This window comes from Narcine bancroftii, chromosome 7 (genome assembly GCF_036971445.1).
Source record: "Narcine bancroftii isolate sNarBan1 chromosome 7, sNarBan1.hap1, whole genome shotgun sequence".
In the NCBI taxonomy this organism is placed as follows: Eukaryota; Metazoa; Chordata; class Chondrichthyes; order Torpediniformes; family Narcinidae; genus Narcine; species Narcine bancroftii.
Genome location: NC_091475.1, coordinates 8,546,267 through 8,565,980, shown reverse-complemented (window position 1 = coordinate 8,565,980; position 19,714 = coordinate 8,546,267). Strand labels below are relative to the sequence as shown.

Here is a 19,714-nt window from a genome sequence, read left to right as displayed (position 1 = left end):
GAGTTTCTCTCACAGAGAGAGAGACAGACAGACAGACAGACAGACAGATAGATAGACAGACAGAGATCACTTCTACAGTGTTACAGTCCGCAACAGCAGCTGGGAATGGAACAGGAGAACCTGGCAAGCTTGTGGAAAACCCCATGTGGAAGATGGGTTGTAAGTGCTTGATTCAGACTGGTCAAAGCCCTTGTGGTTCATGCAAGAGGAGAGGACTGGTTGTTTAATGTTTCACTTCGAATAAGGGAAACAAAAAGGAACTCTGTGGTGATCTGAAAGAAAGAGGTTATCGTCATAGTTTCGTCAGCAAGGCACTGGAGTGGCTGATTAAAAAGGTATCAGTTGTGGATGTCCTGGAACAACAAATCTCTGAAAACTGACAAGAACCTTCCTAAGCGGTAACCATTTACCTTTCAAGCACCAAAGCCTGGTGAACTTTATAAATGTTAAATTCTGTGCACAGTATAAGAATTGCCTGCAACCAGTGAACTTGGGGGACTGAGAAGTGAGATTGGACTATGAACCAAAGAACTTTTCTCAACTTACACACACATTACACACACGGGCGCTTAGAATTAGAAGGGGGTTAAGTTAGGTTAGTTAAGTTAAGTTAAAATGTGATTCTGTTTTCACGTTTAAAGATAATTAAAAGCAACTTTTGTTTAAATAACCATTTGTCTTGGTGAATGTCTATTGTTGCTGGGTTTTGGGGTCCTCTGGACTTGTAACAATAACGTATCAAAGAGAAACTTTAATCAATGTCATTATAACTTTGCTAAATCAATTTTTAAAGAAGCAGATTGCCTAAGGAACCTGGCCAAAATAAAACCTCAGATGCAACCTTCAAGGTATATAGTATTGCTTGTTTCGTAGTGACTCCGGACTCAGCTCATATAGAATCAGTAACACTCCTGTCATTCTTTCCCAGTGCATTCTTGGTCTTTTAGATCTCACAAATCCCATTCATGAGAATGCCAGGTGTGACCTAGAATTCCCTCCACAATGTTACTGCAGACATAGATTTTTGCTGCCTCTCATAACTCATTTAAATGAGGGAGCTGATGTAAAAATGTGATCCAAATTGAAGCTAAAGCATTGAGACAAAGTCGGCTTTTATAAACCAGCATGGGTGAAGCAGAATGCCTCTGTGGTTTCATGTTCCCCGAAAATAAAAGGAATTCTGCAAATCTGTTGAAACTGATAACACGGCTCTGAAAGCAGTTTTAAGCTGATGATCGGACTTTTTTCTTTACAAATTACAATGCAACTAATTGTTACCTTGGCATGTACTTCCTCTTTCTTCATATCCAGCATTACACAGGCACTTCCCTATGGGCACGAGCCATTCTCCATCGGTGCTGCAGTACATCCTGGGTGGGTCCTCCTCCTTGGAATGATTGACACAGGAACCACGCACCTCGACAAGAGACAGGGAGTCCACTCCGGGCACTGTATCTGGGAACATAGCCAAGTTCCTGGTGGTAAAAGGACACTTTTTGAAGAAGACTCGTACTGACACTAAAGCAACGCAGGCACCAACGTCTTGAAAAGCCAAGTAAAACCCCTTCTTGTTGATTGGCCCAAGCTCACGGACCTCAGTGTTCAGCTTGAGGACCCGGTCTCCCAGATCCATCTGAGTGAAGCTCTCATCCGCAGCAATTGTGTCAATCTTCACAAACTGGCTTTCTCGAAACTTGACAATCTGATCTTCATCAGACTCCATATAATAGAGGTTGAATGTTTCTTTGCAGGATCCCAGTACCAAAGGGATACTGCTGCAATCCCTTAAGGTAAACTTAAGCTCCACATAGACCTTCTGAGCAGAGTTCCGTGGAATCCAGTTTGTCCGCAGCCAGTTGTTCTGGCTGGCTTCCATCACATTGCATACCTGGTAGGTACGAATTGGTATGTAGTGCTCATCCACTCCGCTGATTTCTTCCCACTGAAAGAAAAGGACAGCAATGGTAAAATTCCGAGGGAGATGAGTGCATGTGAGGACAAAGCCCTCCTTGACTGATGCATTTACCTGGATTTTGGTACAGTAGAATCCCCATTATCCGGAATTCAAAAAACCAGAAACTCAAGCAACCAGCAAAATAAAAATGAGGAAATTTTTTAAAAAAAGCACATTAAATAAGAATAAATAAAAGTTTAAAATTGTAAAAGTAAATGTTCTCTGAGGCAACACAAGGAGCCCCGCCTGCAGCACCTGTTTGAATAAAGTTGCGTTGCAATGACATGGGGGCACACAGGATGAACGGTCGGCCATTGCCGCTCTCCGCTGGGGCAACTCTCCCAAGGTACCTCCCTATCCCGGCCTAATAAGAATCTTTATTCATATCAGCTGCATTAGAAAGGATTTATCTGTAAACTTGGGGGAGGGTGGGTTAATTACGCCGGTGGAACAGTTCATGGTTAGTGCAACACTGTCGACCGGAATTTAAATCTTAGAAGTTACGGGAATTGCCTGATTAAAGTTAACTTTACATAATTAAATACCTCAATACTGATGTTTTCCCCCAAATTACTTTATATTTTGCACTGTCTTTTGTCTTTTCAACTGTGCCTTCTTAATCTAGATGTATTACTTAGGCATTGTAACAGCATCTCAGTCAACTGGAAAATTCGCATATGCTACATTCCCGATCTCCGTAGGTGCCAGATAATGGGAATCTGAAGTTTAACAGCCCGTGGAATGAAGAAAATCTCTTGTTTGTAAAGCAGGCTTAAGGTGAGGCATTAATGTGATTTTGCTCCCTCTTTGCATAGCCTCACATAATAGACACTATGACTTAGACAATTGTAAACCAAAACGCAACCTCCAATTGGTGAACTTTGGTCTGGATTTCAGTTTTCTTTCCTTTAGGATCCAACACAATGGGTGACTCACAGCAGAAACAGGCTCAGTTCCCATCCTTGTCTAACAAGTAACCAGAAGCAGGGCATCCATTTCACACCTAGTTTGTGTGCACAACTCAATATCAAGGAAAACATGGTTCAGGTCATGATTGCTCAAAATTAACAACTAATCCAGTCCTTTAGAAGTGTACAAAGTGCAGAAATATGCCAGACAGCATGCATCCCACAAACCACAGTGTGATAAAGACCAGATTATCTATTTTACGAATGTTCACTGAAGCTGAACTTTGCTTAGACCACTGGAGGTACTGGAGAGACTGGGTGCAGACTGGGAGCTTGCTTTATTGAGCACATCGGATCTGTCCGCCGCAATAGCATGGATCTCCTGGTGGCCACCCATTTTAATTCCCTGCCCCATTCCCTTACTGATGTATCTGTCTGTGGTCTCCTGCACTGCCAGACTGAGATGACCCGCAAATTGGAGGAACACTTCCTCCTCTTCTATCTGTGCACCGTCCAACTGGACTTCGACTTCTCTGGTATCCATTAAACACATTCTCCCCTCTCTTCTTCCCCATCACCTTTCCGCAAATCTGTATGTGTGTGTGTGTCTCTCTCTTTCTCTCTCTCTCTCTCCTTTTCCCTCTGTCTCCTTTCACAGAAACAAAATCAATTTGCACCTCTCCTCTTAAAATATCAAACTAACATCTTTTGTTGGTCTGGACTTCACCCCCTGCCAGTCTTCAGTTTTTATTCTGACTCCTTCCTGTTCTTTACCGATTCTTTGAAGAAGGGCTCAGGCCCGAAACGTCAGTAATATATCTTTACTTCCTTTGGACGCTGCAAGATTGGCTGAGTCCCTCCAGCATTTCTGTGTGTTTTTACTACAATCACAGTGTATGCAGTCTTTCACATTTCACTCTGGAGATCAGTTCCCTATTCACCTTTGAAATGATGGCATGGGTTCATTTACATCCATCTGAGCATGCAAATTGGACCCTGCCAATTATAAATGGTCTGAAACCATTGGAAAACCTAGAGAACACAATCAAAGGACTCTCGTTTACATAATCTTTTCTGGTTTTGGTCCTCCTGTTCGAGGGTGTCATTATCAATAGAAATTTCCAAACCATTTAATAACAGAAAGAGTTTTCTACCCTGAGGGATTGTGACATCTGGCAAGAAAGTTTTGCAATGTGTGCAATGATAACATTGTCACTGTTTGCATTCGTTCATTGAAAGGAATCCCTTTGTCGAATTTGTTTTGATATAACATGATGGGTGAGAAGATCTCTTTGCAGCAGATGCTCTTGTGCAGTGAAAACCTGCATTTATCATTTCTCAGAAGAAGATTCTGATTTTTTAAGCTAAATTGGATAACTGCAACTTACAACCGCTATCCCTTGTCCAATACCAAGGAGACAACTTGGCTCCACAGAAATAACAATGTCAGTGAGAGTGTTTAATTTCCTTTCTATGACAGAAGGCAGGTTCAGTCCCTTTAATCCAACCTTTATTTTTTAACTGATATCAAGCACACCTTCCTATCCACATTAACAAACAGCACATTATCACTCCCCTTATGACACAGAAAGCACCTTATACATTCTCATCCAGATCATTGATATAGACAATAAACAACAATGGTCCCAGCTCCAAACCCTGAGGCACACCACAAATCACAGGCTTCCACTCTAAGAAGCAATCATCTACTATTGCTCTCTGACCTCTGCCATTCAGCCAATTTACAACGTCTCCTTGGATACCTAGTGTCTGAACCTTTCATGTGAGACCTTGTTAAAGGCTTTACTAAAGTGCTTTCCTTCATCTACTTTCTTGGTAACCTCTTCAAAAGTCTCTGTAAGATACCTTAAACATGACCTACCACGTACAAAGCCATGCCGACTATCCCTAATCAGCCCTTGGCCGTCCAAATACCTGCATATCCGATCTATCAGAACACCTTCCAATAATTTACCTACTACTGACATCAAGCTTACCAGTCTGTAATTTCCTGGTTTATTTTGCAGCTTTTTTAAACAATAGAACAACATGAGCTACCCTCCAAACCTCCAGTCCCTCACCCATGGCCAAGGACATTTTAAATATTTCTGTAAGGGCCCCTGCAACTTCTACACTCACCTCCCTCAAGTTCCAAGGGAATAGCATGTCAGGCCCGGGGAATTTATCCACTTTATTCTTTGCACTTCTTTCATAAGAACATGGGAAATCAAACCAGGAGAAGGTCATTCATCCCCTCAAGCCGCTCCTCCATTCAATAAGGTCATGAGTGATGCATCCCAATGCCTGTACCAACCCCTGATTCCTTTGATGTCTGCTCCTTTATTATCATGAAACTTTCTTTACTCTGGGGAGACAGAATGACCACTTTGTGAAGCACTTTCTTTCAATCTACAAACATGAATCCAAGCTTGCAGCCTTGTCACTGATCTCTCCATCCTCAGCCTCCAGGACTGTATAACCTCAAGATTCAATCTCGAGTTTTAAAAATAAATTTGATAAATACATGGATAGGAGTGGTCTGGAGGGTTATGGAATGAGAGTAGGTCAGCGGAACTAGCTAGTTTTATTGGTCTGCACAGACCGGAAGGGTCGATGGCCTATTTATTTGTGCTGTAACGTTCTATGCGAGGTGCATTGTTACTTTCCAGTCTCCACTAAGATTTGTGGACCTCATTTGTTATGTTCCCTCATCATCACCACTAATGGTTTCACACCATCTTAAAACTCAATTATGTTTTCCTGTTCAGTTGAAACCTTAACCATTCTCTCTCCATGATGCTGTCAGATTTTAAGAATATTTCTGGTGCTTCAGGTTTCTTATCAAGAACTTGCCATTTGCCTAGTTTTTGTCTGGGGTAAAATCTCCACAATTCATCCCAAGGCCCCAACTTCCAATATGAGGAAACTGTAATCATCTCCTTGCTTCTATCACGCTTTTCTCCTACAAGGCAGAAAATGGGAATACACATCATTTTTGCTTCAGGTTGCTTCAGTAACAGATGTAATAATAACTGCATGGATGCTCGAGGTTCTTGCAAAAATGCAGAAATTGCAGTTCTCTGCACATTCCAGTCCCTGGGACAACTGACCCTCTGTCCAACCCTGCTGTTTCTGATCTCTCCCACAGCTGTCTGCCCGTGATCTCCCAGATGAGGCCAGAAAACAAACCGACCGATTTTTGGTTGGGGCAATGAACTGCAGTGGACCATTGGATCATGTAATCACAGAAAATTGATGGTCGTTAAGGTAAAATACAATACAGACATAATTTCATGGCATGATTTAAATAGCTTAAAAAAGTGTTTTTGTTGTTTAAGCTCCTCTTCCTCCAGAAACAAATAAGCCTGCTGACTGTTGAAAATTACCTCAATCAATCAAATAAATATTACTTCCACACCATTCCATCTCTTTCATCCACAAGTCATCTGCTGTTTTTGGACAGGGCCTCTTCATAGCTGCTTTAAGGCTATGATAGGATGCAGATTGATGAGTTCTTTGGATCTGCTTCTTCCCCATCTACGGCACGGTTCCATGGATATCCACGGTTAGTGTAGCAGTTAGGGAAACGGTGTTACAATGCCAGCAAGCAGGATTCAAATTTTAGCACTGTCTGTAAGGAGTTTGTACACTCTCCCCGTGAATGCACGAGTTTCCTCCGGGTGCTCCGGTTTCCTCCCACCCTTTGAAACATACTGGGGTTGTAAGTAAGCTAGGTGTAAGTGGGTGAAATGGACTCTTGAGATGAAAGGGCCCATTAGGTCTTAAAAAAAAAGGTGGCTTTTCCTGGCTTTACTGAGAAACTCTGATGGTGAGGCAGGAGCAGTCCAGAAGAGATAAATACCTAACCTCTCTGATTGGTTAGCAGGTTAGAACTTTATTTTATTAAATGTTATTACTTTTATGTCATTGCTCAAGATAAATGGCCTTTTAGGTCATGTTGCATACTTCCGACAAAGCTGACACTCTTACAGAGTCTTGGCCTACCCAGGCAAGTTTACTTCATCCATATCACATATTCTGTACTCAACATGAAATAAAGTATTTAAAACATCAACAATGGAACAATCTGTTTGCAGCCGTATCATTGCTGTAATTACTTTCTGTATCATCCTGTGTGATGTCCTTTGAGCATATTCTTCAGCTGGGGATCACTTAGCAAGCTTGACTTTCATCTTCTGAGTAATAAAGTTATAGCCTGCATTATATTTGAAAGCAATTCACAATAAAGGGTCATCCAGGTGTCAGCAATTATATGTTGGGTTTAAGTAAGTGGATGTAATGATTTTATGCTCCTTTTGAACATGTTCCAAGCACGTAACCTTCTGTACTGATGTAACAAATGCACATTTTTTTTAACATAATGAGATCTGCTACCACTCCAATCCCTCGGCTCCCTGCTGTTCCCTTTATAGTCCATCCCCTTGTGAGAGAGGCATTAATAGAAATATAAAGGGCTTTCATAAATAATTGAAACAAAATTTCAAGCACTATTGTTGACGAGCATCACTTCCCTCCATCCCAAGTGCAACATATTCAGACACAATTAGCTTGATGGGAGGAAATGTCTCAATTGCTGACAATAATAACATAATTTAAGTCTTCCGGGGATGATGCCAGCCAGCTATTAAGGTTAAAAATAGTGTAGAACACGGGCAAACAATTTCCCCAGAATTCACTCACCTAGATAGAAAAATGTAGCAGGCTTCTTGTGTTGATGTAGAACAACATCTAACAACAAAAGTCTACAAGCTCTTTTTCTTTTGAATGCAAGTGGAAAGAGTACGCCAATATTTCACATCAGCAACTTGCAGGAGGAGCTTGCTCAGTAATATTGATTTATCTGGTAGCCAGCCCTTTCAAGCGTTCCCACTACTATGAGTATTCTTGTATTGACACAAATTGCTTCCCACGCTTAAATGCAGGACAGGGAAACCACACAGCTTTCTCCCATCTTAGTTTCAGAAAACCCTGGGAGATCTTCTCATAAGTTTTACAAGTTCAGAAAAAAAAAAAACAAATTTCTCTGACAATCTTGAAAAATAGCACTGGCAGAAAAGAATCCTTAATGAATTCTTTAATGACTGAGGATACCCCGCGGACTATCACTTAAATTTCAAAAGATCAAGTCAAGTTAGCTTTTGCTTTTCGCTGACAACTTGCCACTGCAAATTCTCAATTTTATTTCAGTAAGTCAGCTAATGTTATTTATTTTTCTTCTACCTTCTTTCATAATGTACCATTCACCACATCTAATGTGGTCACTAACAATGGTGGCCGAGATCTCTGTCTTCATTTTTCCAGCCATTGGAGTGACTCAGCAGGTTTAAAGTGTCACGGCTCAGCAAGTCTCTAATCACCTGTATTTGGTGCCCAGGTCAAAAAAAAAGACCGTGTATGATCCTGTTGCCATAATTGCCAGCCTGAATAGTAAGGTTTCCTTGATATTCTGGGACCAGGAATATGGGTGACATAAATTCCTGTCACTGGTGTGGAAATCAAGTCTCAGCTTCTAGGGAGTCCATTGCATTAGACCCTCTAAGAATCCTCAATCAGAACAGAGCTCAGGACAAATATCAACTATCTCAAGCACATTATAGTGTAGGATTAAGTGTATGCCATTCACAGGACCATAAGCGCAGCAGAGAGGATCACTGGAGTCTCCCTTCTCCCCCTCCCCCCCCCCATCAACATGATCAATCGGGATCATTATCTGAAGAGGGTGTGCAAAAATCATTGAGGACCCCTTCCACCCTGCAGTTGCTCTCATCGGGGAAGAGATACAGGAGGATCAGAGCCAGCACTACCGGGCTGAGGAACAGCTTCTTCCCACAGGCCGTGAGAATGCTGAACGTCCAAAGGAACTGCTCACACTGACCCGCGGTGATTCTTGCATGTGCAGAACAATATTTATTTATTTGTATGGATAAAATACTTGTCCTGTATATGTATTGTTTGTCTGCATGTGTGCGTTAGGTCTGGTTGTTTTGCACCAAGGACCAGAGATCTCTGTTTCATCGAGTTATACTCATGCAATCAGATGACAACAAACTTGACTTGACTTGACTTCAGTTCCTCACTTAGACTGTACCTTAATCTCATTAATTTCCCTTTGCTCCTTCGCCTTTTTACTGCTCAACAGTTGTTAAAATTATGAAATGAACCAATATCTGCTTTTCTTGAATATTTCATTTTAAAACACTTAAACAAATATATATCCAAATGATTTTCTAATCACACAATATAATATCCATGTATATTATATATTAAGTATTTGCCTCCTTCCCCAGATATGAAATCCCTAAAAATTAAAACCCACGTTGTCTGTTCCACAACATTAATTCAGTCTCTCCCTTATTATCTATCAGGATGGTTTGTATATTAATTTTTTTTTCTTAGGGGTAGGTAGAAATCGTATCTGTGCATCTATGTGCCTCAGCTACGCCTGCCACACTTCAATGAACGTGTCCTATGTCCTTCTCAAGTTGTAAGTCATCTTCTCCAGGGGAGTGCCACTCTGTATTTCCATCGTGTGATACTAAGTTGAGAGTTGGACTTCCACGCAACCGCTGTACATCTTCCTGGCTACCAACAACGCGATCTTCACAAATTGAATTTGGTGTTTGGATAGTCTAAACTGTATTTCCCTAATATCTCCCAGAAGGAACGATTCTGGGTCTTATGGAAACTTCACTTTTGTAAATTTTTAAAAAATGTTCCCCAGGTTTACCCAGAAGGATCTCACCTTCGTACATAGCCAGATGGAGTGGACAAAGGCCCCAACCTCTACACTGCATCTGAAAGAAGATTCCGAAATCCCTTACTTTGATTGAAATTAACCTGCACCAGCATGTATCTAACATTGATAATCTTTGTCATGCAGTTTAGACACAAGTCTTCCCATCAATTTTCATTAATCGTTGTACCCAAGCCCGACTCTCATCTCTCCCTCGACCGGTGTAATCCTGGTTTCGGGCCCTCACTTTTGAAATAAATTTAAATACATTCCCCCATCCAATTAGAATCTCTGCTCCAGCAGAGTCATTGTTTGTCCTAATTTGTTTCTTCAGAAAGATCTCAATTGTAGGAAGCAGAAAAATGTTCTATCAGGTAACCCAAATTTAAAAGTCAATTTTTCAAATGACATTAGTTGCCTTTGATCATAACAGTCCTCGATATACCTGATCACTTCCTGGCACCAGGTGTTCAGGATCTTGTTGTCTAGTGTCAGGGGCATTAAATTGTCTGGGTCAAGGGTGTATTAGGAGACAGCCCCACCTTCAATCTAATATATTGATTTTTTTTTTCAAAATATAGTACATATGTTTTAATATGGGGTTATTTGTCTTTTTGGAAATTAATTTGGTGTTCCATTTCTATATAAATTTTCCTGCTGTCCTTTCCCCTATTGTGTGTAGTCCAATTTGTGCCCAGGAAGGGGCCCCCCTCCCTCAAACAGTGAGCTAATAAACCTCAACTTGGAAGCCCAATAATATTTTTTGAAATATGGTAGTTTTAGACCCTCTGATTTATATTCCCATGTTAATTGTTCCATGGAGACTCTAGCCACCTTCCCATTCCACAAGAAAACTTCTGACATGTGCACTGAGCACTTTGAAGAAGCGCTGGGGAAATGGAATGGAATGAAAGTGATATTGCAGTCTTGGCATCGCCTTCATTCTGATATAATTTACTCTCCCCAGTAATGTTATGGCCAGAGTTCTCCATCTGGTCAAGTCCTCCTCTATCTTCCAGAGCAAAGGCAGATAATTTAACAGATGCATTGCTTAAATCTTTTTCTACTCTTACCCCATAATGTTTGACACCTTCTTGTTGACACTTAAATTTGCTTGCTTGTTGATATGGTTTGTAATCTCTTTTAGACAAGGCCATAATTTCGCTTTTGTCCAAATTTATTTTAAATCCTGGGACATTCCCATAATCTTCCAGTGTGATCCTTAGTCTGGCCAATGACCCCTCAGAGTCTGTCAAATATCAACAAATAGACTATTTTTGTGTTCCACCTGGCCCACCTTATACACCTTTATGTCTGGATCCTGTCCCGGTTTCTGCCAGTGGTTCAATGGCTAATATAAACAGAGCCAACGACAAAGGACAGCCCTGTCTTTTAGATCTACTCAGCAGGAACACTGGAGATATTTGTTCATTTGTGATAATTTTGGCTTGGGGTTTATGATATAATGTTCTCACCCAAATTATAAATGTTTTTTTATGGGAAGGACGTTCACCTTTATCTTGCCCCTTGCATAGGAGGAGTTATCTTTTCCTGATTGTCTTCAATATGATGCTGAGACAGAGGTTCTCAACCTTTTCTTTCCACTCACATACCACTTTAAGTAATCCCTATGCTATCGGTGCTCTGCGATTAGTAAGGGATTGCTTCAGGTGGGATGTGAGTGGGAAGGGACGGTTGAGAACCACTGCTCTAGACCCAATTGTTACTGAAATACTTTGCATGAGAAAAATTGTCATTGGCCCATTTCCTTTGGAGTTATGAAACCGCTCACATAACGAGTCATTGAGGTACGATTAAAACAGTGGTTTTCAACCTTTTTCTTTCCACCCACATCCCACCGTAAGCCATCCCTTACTAATCACAGAGCACCGATGGCATAGGGATTACTTAAAGTGGTATGTGAGTGGAAAGAAAAAAAAGATTGAGGCCCACTGTGCTAAGGCCATGGTCTCTTGTCCCTGACTCATCACACTGGCAAAATTGCATCATTCTATTTCTTACAAAATCTGAGAATATTCATGGAGCTCACTACTCATTCTCCATATTTAAGGAGATAGATACTTTTTCTACATTCTTCCATACCTAACCTTTAAGCTATGCTGGGCCATCTGAGGGTGGAAGCAACAAATTTGTCAAACCTTACAGAGTGTCTTATAAACCTATCAGGATGGTTCAGGAGGAATAACATTGACTGGGGGATATGAATCCCTTGGGGATATTTCCATTGGGTCAAGATAACAATAAATATGTCAAAGATAAATGAAATCAAAAAATGTTCTTGAAAGGTTTTCTCAGCTTGCCTTTGCTCGGACTGCCTACTGTTGTAAATCAAGTAAACTTGCAGCTGGTATTAATCTCTTTGCTCCTCTTCTATCCTCCCATTTCCTTTCTAACTGCTACTAAAGAATTATTCCCATCAAGCCAGAGAACCCTGGACTTTGTCCCTTCTGCTGTGAATTTGACAAACCGGCGTAGAAAATGTTGAAGCATTGAACTTTCGTTCAATTTGCTGCTCAGTTTATGGTAGCTCCCTTTCTGAGTAAGGATGGAAGTTTTCATTAGATTGGATAATAGTAAATTTAAGAGGGGTCGGTAAGTGGCAGCAGGAACTGTAGGCCACATAGTGAAATGTATGTTGTAGAGAATATGTTTCAAGCTACTATTAAAAACTACGGTCATCAAACAAATTCAATGAGGTTTTGTGCAAGGAAGATCAGGTGTGACCAATTTGCTGAAGTTCTTCAAAGATGTCGGGTGGCACGGTTGATGTTGCGTTTAGTGCAATGCTGTTACAGCGCCAGTGACCTGGGATTAAATCCAGGAGTTTGTATGTTCTTCCCGTGTCCACATGGGTTTCCTCCGGGTGCTGTGGCTTCCTCCCACCCTTCCAAAACGTACAAGGACTGTAGGTTAATCAGGTGTAATTGGGAAGCACACGGTTGTGGGCTGGAAGGTAATGCTGTGCGACTGAATTAATTTAAAAAAGTAACGTGCTGTGGTTGACGGAATCTGTGAAAGCATGATACTTACATTTCCAAGCATTACATAAGGCAGTACATCAAAGTTTGTTGTGATAGATGTTCATTGTATGGCGGGTAATATGCTGGTGTGAATAGAAGATTGACTGACTAATAACTGGGCCTTTACCTGGTGTGCAAGAAATATTGAATAACGTGCCTCTGAGACCCTATGCTGGAGCCTCAAATTTAATGGAAGTAACAGATGAAGGCACTGGAAGTATGTTTGCTATATTTACTGATGAAAATAGGCTCTGAAGAGGAAATAAAAAGGTCCACAAAAGTTATGTAGATAGATGAAGTGAAATGGCAAAGATCTGGCGAGTAGAATGTAATATTATAAAGTGGAATTTAAAAAAGTATAAAATTTAAATTGTGTGAGACTGTATATATGAGATGCAGGGAGATACTGCACGACTAGTAAAAGACTAGAATGCAGGTACAGTGAGTAATTAGGAAATGCCAGAAAAGTTGCCATTTATTGGTTAAGTGAACTGAAGAGAAAAGTCGGGGTGATCAGTTGCACTTTAGTTATATGGAGGATTGCTGGGGTTACATCTAGAAAATATGCACAGTATTTGGCTCCTTATTTAAGGAAGGATGTTAATCCATTAGAAGCAATTCAGAAAATCCTTACTACCTAATACCTTCCAATAGGAGCTCGGCTTTTACCTGGCAGAGTTTAGAAGAGTGAGAGGGGACTTGATTGAGAAACAAGAGCCTGAGGTGTCTTGACAAAGCAGGTATGTCTTTTCTTGGTGCTTCTAAAACTAAGGGTCACTATGCAAAAAAATTAAAAGATTTTGCCATTTAAATTGGAGCTTAGATGAAACTTTTTTTTCCCCTCAGAGCCTCATGAATCTTCAGAGTTCTCTTATTTTTACAGTATCGATAGATTCACATTTTAAAATCACTTCATTTGTTGTTAATTTTTCAGGCTTTCAAATAAGCTTATTGAAGATAAACTCATTCTTTATATCCAACAAAAGGTTTGAATGTTTACCTCCCAAAGCATTCAGTTTTATTGGGTTTCAAAAGAACGTGCTTATTTTTCTCAGTGGTTAAATTGATACATCTGTTCTACAAAGAAGAATGAGGTAAGTACTTATGACAAGGCCTCAAGGCCTCAGCTATGGCGTGGGGCAGCCCAGTTAGCGGTTAGCACGGCACTGTCCGTAAGGAGTTTGTATATTCTCCCCGTGTCTGCGTGGGTTTCCTCCGGGTGCTCCAGCTTTCTCCCATCCTTCAAAATGTACTGGGGTCAGTTGGGTGTAATTGGGAATCACGTGCTGGAAGGGCTTGCAACTGTGTTGAATGCCTACATTTAATTTAATTGTTAATGTCGTATTGCTCTCTAAGTAGATAAAACACCTTCCTTTCAATAACTTCATTTGCACAGTGCCAAGGGTTATTGACTTCAGTTGCTTGAGTCTTCTCTGTGTTAACTTAAAGAGGATCGTTTTAAGAATCATTTTAGGCATGGATAAAAGGGTAAAGAGTCATGCCACGCCAATCCAAGACTTGGGGATCTCTTTGACTGAGGAATAGAAACTAAGCAAAGAGGAAGTGGAATTGAAGGGACACAGAGCCTTCACTGAAGGATTGTTTGGCTCAATGTGGGATTGAGTGATGTGACGAGATGAGATGTAGGACTTCAAAATGAGAATGAGAATCTTAAAACCCAAGTGAACTGAGCACCAATGTTGATACGGGATAAGGGTCTCATGATAAGGCATGTAATCCAGAGGCCCAGATACATGTGCACTTTGAGACTTCCAGGTAATTAAATAATTTGTAATAAAAACCAGGTGTCCATTAAATTATTGAGTAATCAATAAGCTGGTTCCATTCATTGATGTCCTTCAGCAAGATAAATCAGGTGAGGCCTACTTTTGTGTCACCAGACCTCCAATAATGTTGCTGGCACTTAACTGCTTAATAACATTACCCAAAAAAGCCCTTAGCTCAAGGACAATTAGGAATATGAAATAAAGCCTGGGCTTGCCAATATTGACTGCATCCTGCAAATTAATCAAACAAAACATCATGGAAGAACAGCTATGTGATGCAAGTTAGGATCTTCAATAAAACATTAAATTAATTGATTGGACAAAACAGAAGGAATCTTGTTCGTGTTAGAGTTTTCAAGCAGGATGTAAGGAGAAAAATAGACTCATTTAGGATCAATTGTGGTCATTCCCAGACAAAGTTCTGCGCAACAGGCAGTCAATTGCAGAGTGAAGAAGGTAAGGCGTTATGGGGTTTGAAAAACTGGGCGGAAAAAGTCAAAGACACAAAACTGCAAATTCTCAATTACAATAGATGTAGGGTTAGGTCAGTGATTCGCAACCTTTCTCTTTCCAATCATACACTACTTTAAGTATTCCCTATGCCATCGGTGCGCTAAGATTAGCAAGGGATTACTTAAGGTGGGTTGTGAGTGGGAAGGAAAGGTTGAGAACCACTGCTCTAGACCCAATTGTTACTGAAATATTTTGCTTGAGAAAAATTGTCATTGGCCCATTTCCTTTGGGAGTTATGAAACCGTGCACATAATGAGTCAATGAGGTACGATTAAAACAGTGGTATTCAAACTTTTTCTTTCCACCCACATTCCACCTTAAGCAATCCCTTACTAATCACAGAACACCTATAGGGGTTACTTAAAGTGGTATGTGAGTGGAAAGAAAAAGGTTGAGAACCACTGGGTTAGGTGGTATGAAAGGTCAAACTTGAATACTGAATGGTGCCCCTTCAGCCACTCTGGGCAGAGAGGCCATTCTGGAATCCAAAGTTGCATTCTTTCTGCAACTCCTGACAGCATTGTTAGTATTGTGGTTAGTGGGATGCAAATATCATTGAGAGTGCAAGTTACATGGGCTTCATGTCCACTTGAAATTGAAATTGACTTGAAATCTTAAATTGATGCCATTTCAGTTGAGGTAAGCTTTTCAAATCTTAATATAGTAACTGCAAGGTCATCTATTTATTTATTTGTCATCCTACAATCTTGTGAACAAATTTTCACAGAAATTATGATGGAATGTGTTCCAAAAACTTAGCAGCATTTCATACTGAGATAAAGGAGGATCATGAAGTGTTAAATCGTGTACCTCTCCCCTCCCTCCTTTCTCCACCTATCATCTCCTGCTTTTGCCACCCCCCACTCCACTCTTTTGTTCGGACGCTTGCCGGCATTTTCTCGGACTTTGATGAAGGGCCCAAGCCCGAATTGTCGGTTCTGTATCTTTGCCTTTGCTACATAAAGGGCACTGTTTGACCAGCTGAACTTTTCCAACAGCGTGTGTTTTTACTTCAACCACAGTGTCCACAGAATTTTGTGATTTATTTCTTGCTACTAAAATAAACATAGAAACTCATCCCTGTTTGATAACAAATGCTATTTTTGTCTCTGAAATTCAGTCCAAATTTATGTCACTACAAATAGATTCCAGAGACAAAGTTTAATACACGTTTGACACCGCTGTACAGGTGATGTTGTTCTGTCGAGTGGGAATTAATCTGCATCTTAAATGTATTAAATATCTCAAGGCACAGCGCAGTTAATCATCTTATGTTGGCACAAAGACAAAAGTAGGATGAGAATACAAATAAAAGTAGAAAATACTGGAAAGAACACAGCAGGTTCGACAGCATGTGTGGAAGAGAGAAATACTTCACGACCTTTTCTCAGAAATTAGAAAAATTAAACATTAGAAATGTTTTGCATGGCAGAGAAGGAGAGTGGAGAGAACAGTGGGGTGGTCTGTGAAGGGGTAGATTGAATGACACAAGAACTGGGAGTATCATCTAAGAGAGAATGTAAAATTGAAATTGGACAAATACCAAGAAAAAAATCTTAAGTCTTGCAATAGCAACTGCAAAGAAATGTATAGCAATATCCGGGAAAGATGATAGAGAAGTGTTATTAAGTAGATGGTACAATGAGATGCAAAATTGTATTCCTTTGGAAAAAATTATGAATAGTTTAAGAAATCGAGTTGAAAGTGTTTATAGTATTTGGAAACCATGTATGAATTTTATGGATAATTTTTTGTCCACCTATCTTATCCACTCCTCATAATTAGTAATTTTTAATAACATTTATGCTAATATTATTATATATTAAAAGGTAGGTGTTTCTTTTCTTTCTTTTAGGTAGGAAGGGGGATGGGGAGAAAAGTTTTGGAATTGCTCTTGACAACAGAGTTGTGGAATTCAGAACAGAAGCTTCAGTTTAAACAAAGTTGTTCAAGTCTCCATATACAAATTTCTAACATGATTTCTTGCTCTAAAAATTTCTGCAGAATGCTTATTTTTGAATGGGTTTGCTTTGAGCTCTTGATTTAAAAAAAATACAAGTTTATCTTTCTAATTATGCTTCAGATGACCATTCATAATCCCACCAGAATGTGGTGGTGCCACAGTGCCGGAGCTCAATCTCCACACGCTGACTCTGAGAATTGGTTCATGGACCCCAAGAGCTCTGAAAGCTGGTGTCGGCCTACCCAAAGCTCTGCTGGTTGCCGAAATTATCAAGGTTTTTAAATGTCTGACACATTCAGGGTTATTCGAATCAAAGACAGTTCTGACAGCCTGCAACACTGCAGTTGGGGCTTTTCCAGTTGCCAGAGCTTTCAGAAGAGCTAGGCTTCTGCATCCTAGGTCTTACGACTGCAATTGCCGCAGATGTGCCTCTTTGATTCAGCAAGGTGGGCCCTCCGTGTCCAATTCTATTAAGTACGGGTGTGGGGTGACCATGGACTCCAGAACACACCAGCGAGAACTGGTCCAACAGCTTTTATATAATATAGGCCATAGAACATGACAGCACAGTAAAGGTTTTCGGCCCACAGTGTGGTGCCGACCTCTATAAAACTATGCAAAAACCTAAACATTCCCTACATCATACCCTCTATTTTCCTTTCATTCAGGTGCCCGTAGAAGAGTATTTTAAAATCCCTATAGTACTGGCCTCCACCATCACAGGGGCCTGAATCCATCACCGCCTGCAAAGAGCCAGCTTGCCCTACCCACATGTAAATGCAACTTTTGTTAACTTCTTTTAATCTGGAATTATAAGAAATTATAATAAAGACTCTTTACAGAACATCACTCAAAGACGCATTGCTGTCACATTGTACAGGGCTAAATTACTTGACTACATTGGACTATTGATCTCGTGACACGAGTTCAAATCCTATTATGGTGGCTGGGGAATTTAAATTCAAATAATAAATAAGTATTGAATTAAAAAGCTATTATCAGTAATGATTATCATGAAACTACCAGACTGTTGTAAAAACCCATCTGCTTCACTAATGTCTTTCCTGAAAGCTAATGAACCTCTGCGCCCAATCTGGTCCATTCTTGACTTCTTGCTCTGAGTGAGTCACTGAGGTCACAAGGCATTTGGGGATGTCAATCCTGCCTTCGAATCCTACGTCACAAGAATGAACATAGAAAAAAGTGCAGAACTGTGCCTTAACCCTCCTCATAAAGATTCCAAACCCCCCCCACCAACTCAAAATTTTACAAAACAGAATAAACAGAACGTTTAGGTTTTTGCATAGTTTTATAGAGGTCGGCACCACATTGTGGGCCGAAAACTTTTACTGTGCTGTCATGTTCTATGGCCTATATTATATAAAAGCCATTGGACCAGTTCTTGCTGATGTGTTCTGGAGTCCATGGTCATCCCACACCCATACTTTCCTGGGTCGCCGAACAGATTTTTTGTTACAATTCCGATACAAAATAAGAAACAAAGTCACGTTGAAAAGCTCGTCCACTAACACTGGGTCCTGCCATCACCTTCTCTCTTGAAAATAAACTCCTTTTGACTGTATTCTAGAGTTCAATTTATGAACTAGCAAAGCTTTAATTTCAGACATTGAAAGTTTTAATTAGATTTATAGGCAAAACAATTATTTTGGATGGTGGAGAAGTATGGGAGGGAATGGAAAATGCTTTAGTATTGGTCAAACCTTTTGATCTCTGTGACACGCCTTCTCCGTTAGAGCAACAGACATTTCAAGCAATCTGGGAATGGTTGCTATAGCAAAGTCATCTTCGTAAAGGACCAACAATGAACAGGAACACAGAAAGGAACCACCCAGGGAGCACCTTCTAGGGCTCACATCAACCTCTCAGTGTCACTTTGCAATTACTGGAAATCTTAAACAAATGGACAGGGTTAACCGCAGAGAAAAAGAGATGTAATTATTGTGATGAAGGGGTTCCTTTTTGTCCACTGAGATAATGGGCCTCAGTATACCATGTGCCCCTTTGTCAGGCAGCTTTGACTGAGAAGCAATGAGGGAGGTTAAACTAGCTTCTCACCACCTGCCATCCTATCCCAGCATGCTCTTCTGACTCAATCTGACAGGCTGCCCTCAACATCACTGCTTAGAACACATAATGTCTCATTATGTGCAGTTACTGGCGGGCAAGTCAGGGCACTGCAAAAAAAATAAATATATAAAAGTGGGAGTTTTCCATCAAATGCGCATTGTCAGCCTGGAGAATACATGAGCAGCGGGGCCTGAGTCTGGCAGACTGGCCTTCATTTTGCTCACTATGTCATTATTGTGCATCTGCCCCAAATTAAAGGAAAGAGAGACATGATTGGCTGCTGGGAATCCACTAGTAACAAGCCCCAGGGGTAGAAACATGAAAATATGAGGAGCAGACGGTGGCTGAATGAGATGCTCCCACTCCTGCAGGATGAATTGAACCCAGACACCAGGCAGGGATCCATGAATCTGTCCTGAACCATGGCCTTCCAACATCAGGCAGGCAGAGAAGGCATTTTTTTAATAGTTCTCAGCCTTGGCCGTCATGGCTGCCAGTGGTCGTGGTAGGTGCGGTTGACTGAGGCCTCAGTTAAATCGTTGGAAGAAGGGATGGCCTCATCATAGGAGAGAGAGCTTGTGGCTAGCAGTCAGAGATTGGAGGAGTACAAATGAATGATGAGGATGACTTGAGGTTCAAGATGGAAAAATGAAGGGGGGGGGGGCGAAAGGATGGATGAAAAAGAGGGAAGATGTGACATGGCAGA

General features: G+C 40.7%; 1 protein-coding gene and 1 long non-coding RNA gene across 4 annotated transcripts in view; one reads left to right on the top strand and one right to left on the bottom strand.

Moving 5' to 3' along the window:
• epha3 (eph receptor A3) overlaps window positions 1-19,714 on the bottom strand; it is a 234,218-nt gene that overhangs the window by 183,202 nt on the left and 31,302 nt on the right. For all 3 annotated transcript variants that reach the window (XM_069888746.1, XM_069888747.1, XM_069888748.1), the window contains exon 3: window positions 1,279-1,942. In XM_069888746.1, coding sequence (XP_069744847.1) covers window positions 1,279-1,942 — 664 coding nt within the window. The remainder of the gene's footprint in view (window positions 1-1,278; window positions 1,943-19,714) is intronic.
• Window positions 2,588-13,385, top strand: LOC138738479 (uncharacterized). Its single transcript, XR_011341564.1, has 3 exons — window positions 2,588-2,731; window positions 6,011-6,129; window positions 13,312-13,385. It is a non-coding gene; the product is annotated as an uncharacterized lncRNA (long non-coding RNA).